This window comes from Biomphalaria glabrata, chromosome 10, assembly GCF_947242115.1.
Source record: "Biomphalaria glabrata chromosome 10, xgBioGlab47.1, whole genome shotgun sequence".
In the NCBI taxonomy this organism is placed as follows: domain Eukaryota; kingdom Metazoa; phylum Mollusca; class Gastropoda; family Planorbidae; genus Biomphalaria; species Biomphalaria glabrata.
In genome coordinates, this window is record NC_074720.1 from 19,935,342 (window position 1) to 19,943,941 (window position 8,600).

General features: G+C 34.3%; 1 protein-coding gene across 1 annotated transcript; it reads right to left on the reverse strand.

The window, feature by feature from the left end:
- Positions 1–687: 687 nt before the first annotated feature.
- Positions 688–4,727, reverse strand: LOC106054351 (uncharacterized). The gene is made up of 5 exons (XM_013210168.2): positions 4,316–4,727; positions 2,694–2,831; positions 1,870–2,001; positions 1,357–1,426; positions 688–960 (listed from the first exon to the last, which is right to left on the reverse strand). The coding sequence occupies exons 1-5, from the start codon at positions 4,694–4,696 to the stop codon at positions 734–736; spliced, it is 948 nt and encodes a 315-aa protein (XP_013065622.2). The 5' UTR covers positions 4,697–4,727; the 3' UTR covers positions 688–733.
- Between the last annotated feature and the right edge of the window lie 3,873 nt (positions 4,728–8,600).

The following is an 8,600-nucleotide window of genomic DNA, read 5'->3' on the forward strand; positions in this document are numbered from 1 at the left end:
ACAAGTGTTATGGATGATCACAATAATTGACTTACTGACTTAATCCTGTAACCTCTCCACCTAACTTGGTTCTGAGCAGTTTTCTTCAAGTGCTCCCAATAATTACAAGGACTTATTAGTGAGACAAACTTTTTCAGTGATGAATCGTGCGAAACCGATACTAGTAATCGTACCATCTCTTAGACGAACATCTAGAATTCTATTATTTAGGATAAACTTGTCATGAATGTAAATACTAGATTCACGGGTTTCTAATAAAAATTGGTTTATTGTATAATTCCTTTTTTTTCACTTTTTCTTCATGTGGCCCGTGACTCGAGTGTCGGATATTAAAATGGCCCGCCGTCCGAGTGAGGTTGAGCATCACTGCTATATCTGATAAAGTAATTTAAATAATATAAGCTAGCTAAATAAGCTAGCCAACTAAAATAAGTCTTCCTTAACTTTTATTTAAAAATGGTTTTATTTATTTGTTTTTTTTTGAAAAACATATATGTATATCTTAACATTGTAAAAATATTTGTAGCAGTCTTTTTAAATAGCAAGCTATAAAAACTTGGCTTATAATGGGCATTAGTAGCATTGTTGCCAATTATTGTTGGCTTATTGATTAAAGCATTTCATTGTTTGAGGAAATTGTTACTAAAAATACCAATAAAAGTAAAGAATAAAAAAAAAATTATTAAATATTGTTATATTTTTTATTTAAACAGAAAAACAAATTGATATGATATTATGTTTCATTTATCTGGTTCAGTTGGTTAAGATCTGAAACCGCTGTTTGATTTGCTTTCTTTTTACGTTTTAAACTTTCCTGCTGCTTCATTGTTTTTTCAATGACAGTAGCTTGCATTAAATGCAGTTTGTGTTCAGCTGCCTCAGACTGCTGCTGTAGACGCTTTTTCTCCATCAAGGCACTGCGGAGTCTTTCACTGGAACTTACGGAGGCGTAATCTGCTCCTGAGCAGTCAGTGGGGAGAAAATAGCTGAGTTTTACATTACTGAGAGATCAAAAGTATAATCAATAGTGTGAAAAACGAATTCTCAAAATAATTTATGACAACGCATTTGACCACAGAAATAAGTGAGCCTACATCAACATAGATGTAAACTGCAAGAGGGTAATAAGGAAAAATAGCATTAGTTTAAACTTGCATTACGTTTTTGTCATAATAGTCTTATACATCTTATAGATCATTCAGTTCAAAGTTCCTTAAGTACCATGTAATCCATTTTTTTAAAGAGAAATTTGTTTGAAGACTGTATTTGGCAAGAGACAAAGAGTTTGCATCTATTGAAGTTGTACAGGATAAAGGCTGGATGGAGAGCTTCATGGGATCAGATATATATGTTTACCTGCAGCAAAAGCTACTTCACTTGTGGCCTCAGCCAATTTCTCTACAGATGAAAACAGTATGTCAAGCTCCTGGAATTAATACAAAAACAAGTCCATGTACTGTTCAACATGAATGATGTAATCTAAATTTATTTACAATATAAAATCAACAACAAAAATATATATATATTTACGTTGGTAAACAATTTTGAAGAGTTTTTATTGTGATTCCAACATATGATTGTTCTAGTTGGATTTACAAATGAAAAGTATTTTGAATTGTTGATGTTTCTGTGCTCTCCTCTTTTTGAAGTTTTGCTTTGTTTGCAAGAGAACAAAGAATTTGCTAAAATATATCATTGCATCTAAGAATAAATACATTCAAGGATAACACAACATACAGTCATGAGATGTACAAGTTACTACACAATAGATATATTACATTAATAGGCTAATTAATTGGTAAATTTCAACTACTTATTTGAAATATACTATCTATATTTAATATTCCAAAAACATGAACATTACATTACCTGTTTCCTTTCATGGGCTTGATTCATTTCACTTCGGGCCTCTACAACGAGATCAGACATTTTCTGTTCTTCTATCTCATGACCTAACACTTGAATCTGGTATTCCAAAAGTGTGACCAATACACTGACTAACTGTAATAAAGTATTTTCATAAAAATATGTTCAATTCAACAAAATGATCTAAGAATTAAAAAAAAAAAGGGAATGAAAAGTCCAAAGAAAAAAAAAAGCTTTCACTGCACAAGAGTGTGAGTACAACTTAGTGACAAAACACGAAAAGTTGAGAGTATAAACTAATACATTTGTTTTGTACTGCTAGTAGTTCTGAAATGGTTGGTTAAGAAATTCTTTTAGAATAGTGAAGATATTATTATTTCCTTTCTTGTAAGAAGATTTTTTAGCTCCAGTATATGCCAGTGAAATTGTGTACCAGATATAATGATTACTTAGAATCATAGCTAACGATGTAATTTTAGAATTGAAATGACTTCAACCTTACTGACAGGATATTGCAGTCCAACTGGTAAAGCATTTATGAAGTCTAGGGTATTTGAGGAAATTCCTGAATGAAAGGTAGATTCTTTAGGGGACATTAAAGTGACAAACTTTCTATTCTCCACTTAGCACCCTTCTTAACCATTGGCCATGGATATTGATGAATTCTACTTTATAAAACATTGTCTTGAAAGTACAATAAACCTTTTTTATTAACCTAATTCAAATGAATTAGCTCAATATCAAATTTAGATGTACATATACAGGAGAGCCAAACAAGTTATAAACAATTGTTTAATTAAAAGGATAAATGAGAAAAGTACAGATACTTGCAGATACTCTTGTTCAGCATCTATTATTTGATACAAAGTCTGGGACAAGACAGCAGAGGTTGCATCAACTGCAAGACCAACTGCATTTTTCAAACACTGTGAACTGCTAAGTTGGGGATCATTGGCTTCAAAATCCTATGGATATAAAAAAAAACAACTTATGGTAATGAAATCATGTTAATAACATAAACAAATAAGTGGCATAGTAAGAGCTTGATGATAATGAAATAATTATAGATGTTCCTATATCAATAAAAAATTATTATGTCAGTTGAAAGCTAATTAGATACTTTAAATCAAGTCATTCCAACGGCATCCTGCTGACTACTTACCTCCAACAACTACTCAAATACTGTACTAAAGTAACCAATCTAGTCTAGATATATATTTAATAAGATAAATCTAATTTTGTCAATTAAGAGACTAGGTAGTCAAAGTACTAAGTCTAAGTACTAGCAGAAATTCCCAAAAGTCTGGTGCTGCTTACAACATAATCCTGCCTAGAATAAAGAATAGATCAGATCATTCAATGTCAATACTATACTAGAGTAGTTTATTTATTTCGGACATTACAAGAATCCATACACCTCACTGTTTTTGTGGTCATTACATCTTTATTTTGATATTTAATATGAAACTAGCTGTATAATGTGCGTGTCCATTTTCCAATGATTCTGACCCAATTTCCTTCCATTTAGCTGTCTTTTTATGTAAGAAAAAAGAATTTCAAATTTGTAAGTCAGGGTGTTTTTTCCCTATGTTACCAGGATGAATATACTATACTACAAAAGATCATCTGTATTAGAAATTAAATGAATAAACAAAAAACAAAAAAAATTCAACACACAACTAATCATGCAAACATAAAATAAGTCTAAAAGTTGGTGCAGAAGTCACTATCCCAGTGACCTAATTTTGGTAGAATAAGTGTGTTCATATTTTTATTTTTTGTGTTCGTATTTATATGCATAATTTGAAAACATCTTAATGATTTCATGTGAGGGGCTATGCCTTGGGAGCTTAAAATTTAGCTAACTGTATCAATATATAGAATTAAAATCTGAGTTTATTGATGCCAAAATATAGAGACTGTTTGAAATAAATTTTGGTGTTTGGAATCAAATGAGGTGTGACAAAATTTGTTTGAATTAAATGAAAACACACGGCCTCTGAGACCTTAAATATAATTTATATGTTAGGGGTACAAATATAAGTAGTCATTCTTATTGTCCTTAAACTAAAGAAGATTTTGATACTTCATTTTCTTTTCTATGTCAAACCGGTAATCATTCGACGGTTGGGACCCTGACCAGTGAGGCAGCACGCACCTCTCTCTGTTCAGAGGGGTCCCAACCACTGAATGATTACCGTCAAACTATTAACAAATAATGCGCTGTCAAAGTCAATCTTTGAATCTTTGGCTTATAGGTGTTTGAATAGTATAAACTACTCTATATAGTCATTATAGAGTCTAGTCTATATTATAATTATAATTATACTAAAATATATAATCTAGATGTAATAATAATATATTATTATGATTAATTGTCATTAATTATCTATTCATTGTCATTATCAATCATTAATAGATTTAGATTTCTTAGTCGACTTAGATGTACCTTGGTAACTTTGAACCTTGAAGAAGCACCAATGAAAGATAAGTTATCACCAGTTTGTTTGTTTGTTACATTTCGATTTTGTTCAATTTGAATACCATTCTCTGTTTGTGAAAGCACCTCTTTCTCAGTGACAGTCTGAGTCTGAGTCTGATTCTCCTGATTCTGAACTGTTTTAACTCCTGCCAATGATAACAAAAATAAATCTCCGAACAACTGCTTCAGTTTAGAAGTTCGACAATTAGAACTTAATCTGCTACACAGTGGTATTTTAAATTTAGAGAAGAGAGTCCTACACAATGCATTAGAATGATTAGATCCATAAATATTGGAAATAGATCTAATTGCATTACTAATTCGTTTTCGGCATGGCAGAGTTGCCATGTTTGTTGTTGATGCTTTTTTTATTGGTCGTCATGCGTGGCTATCAAAGTAGTTGTCATACAATGAATGCACTCGATTGCTAATACAACATAGATCTATATAGACTTATAGTCACACTCACAGCACTAAAAGATCACTGAGAATTAGAATGGCAAACATATTTTACGAAAATGAATATAAATAATCTATATCTAAAATTGCCATTGTCGAAATTAAATCATTGATATTGATTTTAGACATATATTTTGTCCTATTAGACTCTAGATCTAGCATAGTTAAATCATGAATCATGGTTAAAGTTAAAGATCTAGACCTAGATCTAGATCTAAATAAAGTAAATAGTCAACTTACAAATCCCTGTAATCCAGGTGCCTGCCTAAGGCAGGCTAAGGGGGGGGGGGCAAGAGTTTAAATTCACACTTTCTGGGTGACAGTAATAAAATGTATCTAGATCCTATAACAAAAAATGCAACAGAAACCAAAATACATCAATGCTTACGACTGAATACTTTCTGTTTGACTGCCCCTGACTTGCTGATCTCCGTCTCGACAGGTCTGGGCACTCTGGTCTGGGAAACCCAAAATTCTCGACCTGTATGGCAACATTTAGATCTATGCACTACGCAAGACAGCAGGGTTTCTGTCCAGGGCTTTTGCAAGTGAGGATTTGAGCCTCTCAAGCCCTCACTCAAATGGAGTTTGATGATGATGATGATATTGATGACGACTGAATACTTGATGTTGGTTGAATATGTAGGCTCACTGTAGTTACAATAGAGCAAATGACATCATGATTTAATTGAATTATAGGTTAATTGTTAAAAAAGGTACCTCTTTCAGACCTTGGCAATTTATGGTGATCATCTTTTTTCTAAGGTCAATGAAGGTGCCACGTGGCCATCAAATCATATATAGGGCTATTCCCTTAATAAAATTTCCATAACTTAATTTACTATTAGAGATGAGTGAACACAGGGGAGTCATTGGTTAATCATTAGTAGAAGGGTCATTGGTAAATGACTAAATGCATGACGCGTAGGACGTAATCATCATCTTTTTTGAAGTAACGTCTGTATTATATAAGACTAGTCGACCGGCGGCGTAGCATACGCCGCTATTTTGCATTGCCGGTCTTAAGCCACTGCAACCTATGCAACCGCAGTGGGCCCCCACTTTCAAAGGATCCGCATTTCATAGGATCCGAGCTAATTCAAGATGTATAAATAATGATTTAATTAAACCATTTTATAACTTAAAACAGATTTCCCGCGCCCTCCTGTCGATTTACCAGGAGCTCCTGGAAATCTCCCGAAATTGTGTAATCAGGTGAAAAAAGCTTCTCGCGCCTCAAACTAAAGAAGAATTACTTGAGATCAACAATTCTCAAAGATAGATTGAAACAGTTGGTAATTCTTGCTATTGAGCGGGATCTATGTAGGAATAACATAATTATTATGATATTCTGTATGACTTTGCTACACGCAAGGCTCGTAAAGTAATTCTGTACGTAGTAAAGAATGAATAAAATGCATAGAGGAATTTATTTTCTAATACAAACTCTTAAATTTCATTTATTATCCGCTTCCCTACCCAAACTTGGCCCCGCGAAATCCGTTTCGCATAGGGCCCCACAATTGCTATATAAGTCCGGCCCTGCTATTTAGTGACCTGTAAATGTACATAGTAGATTACTTGTTCTCTTTCCATGACTTCTTGGTCACAATGGTTAAGTCCGGCGCTGCTATTTAGTGTTTGTAAAATGTTTGCTTGTAAAATCTTGTTTTACATGTTTCGGATGTGTTCCTTCAGAGTTGACGATAGTTTACTTCCTAGTCCAAACCTCCCGCAGGACGAAGGGGGATGGGACAGTCCAGCGCGCAAACCGCACGACCAGGCAGCCATCCTTAGTGAAGGGTGAAAAAATACAATGCTTAAGATTAAGTCCGCCCCTGCTATTTAGAGTTTGTAAAATGTTTGTTTGTAAAATGTTTTACATGTTTCGGATGTTCCTTCAGTCCAAACCTCCCGCAAGACGAAGGGGGATGGGTTTGACAGTCCAGCGCGCACCCATCCGTAGCGACGTGTGAATACCCACGTGTTCTACCCCCCCCCCCCCTCTCTTGTTATTTCGTGGGGTGACTATCCGCAGAAATAAGAGAGTGATCTTTCCTTTACTTCTTGCTTCTCGTCTAAACTGTTGAGGGAAGAAGAGAATTATATATTTAGATAAGATTCTTGAAAATTCTTTAGTTCAAAATCCCAAATTTCACCAGGATTCGAACTTGAGATACAATGGTTTGAAAGCCAAGGGCTTTACAGCTCAGCCACCACGCCCTTAAACTATAGTGTGGAGTATATATGGGCTGCCTGAATCAGCCAGGAAAACTAATGACGTAGCAGAGTTTAGTCACAGATTAACATGCATGACTAAATTGACAAATGAAATGCATATAGGACGTGATTATCTTCTCTACTAACCACTTAGTCACGAGTTTCTGATCGCCAATAGTGTCAACGATTGCATCCTTGGTCTAGATTTTATGCGGGCATTTGGTTTATATCTAAACATTGGAAGTGAAACAATATGGAAAAACGTCCATTGCTTGATGACGGCATGGAAGGCTGTCAGGGGAAAAGAATTTTGTCGGTCAAATATATGACCATAACGAAACGGACTGATCTGTCAGAGGACTGGTATCTTAAAAGAGACAAACAGCAAGGTCGGATATATCGGCACTTAAAGCGATGAATGAACCAGTAAAAAATGGGTAGTTACAATGAATGTGTTGGTGAGGTTAGCAAAATCAGTGATTGTGATGACAAGTCGTACCAGTCTCGAATGGAGAATGCAAATGCCAAGAAATTCATCAACAGGTTCTGTCCTTTACAAACACTTGTACTTCTGCCTTCATCGGTGAGATTAACAAGAGTGATTGTGAATCAATTCCTGTGGAACCTGATAAAGTGGTTAATGAATGGTTCATGTAAAGTACAAGGGCATATAATCTTGACACGGCTGAAAATGACAAAGTGTTTGACTGCCTGGCTAAGAAACAGCATCTTATATATATTGAGAAAAGATTTTTTCCCTTTGCTATTTCTCATGTGACTAAAGAGGCTAATGTTTGAAACACACCCTCATTCACATATTAGACATTTGTAAGCACTGCATGCTGCAGCATTTTTCCTGCTTCTGGTGTGTTTACTATCTGCAATTCTGGATCTTTCCTTTAAGCTTTCCCTCCATGTAGGCCTATCCTATACTTTTTTTTTGCTCCCAGCTAATGGAGCTGATCTTAAAAAGCTTCAAGTCGCACTTTACATCAGAGTACCTCTATTAGATTTTTTTAGTAGCACATTAGCCAATATTTGCTATATCGTGGTCAAAACACATGGAATGGTGAGATAGAACAGGCTCATAGCACTGGCGGATCCAGGCCCACCTTCGAGGGGGGGGGCGGACGAATTTTAGTATAGAATTCACACAATTTGTATACGAATTTATTACTTATGTTAATAATATATACTAATTATTTATGTTTCAACATATTTTTGGATTATTTCGCCCCCCCCCCTTTCTAGTATGTTGGCCGATTTGGTGTGGTCAGGCTCATAGTGAATATGGTGGTGATTATCCATAGGGGCCTAATGTGGCGAAAAATTCCAAGACTGAATTGAAGACAATGTCTAAGTGCAATCAACAATTATAGGCATATAAAAGGAAAAAATAAAATAAAAGTCAATGTTCAAACTACTGTATATAATTTATTTATTTTAAACAAATGAAACAAAACAAAACAAAAATTGTAATGTGTTGTTATGATTCTTGTAATATCCTATAAATATTTAATTAAACATCATCATTTACATGCATACAAATATATTTTAAACTATATAAAACATA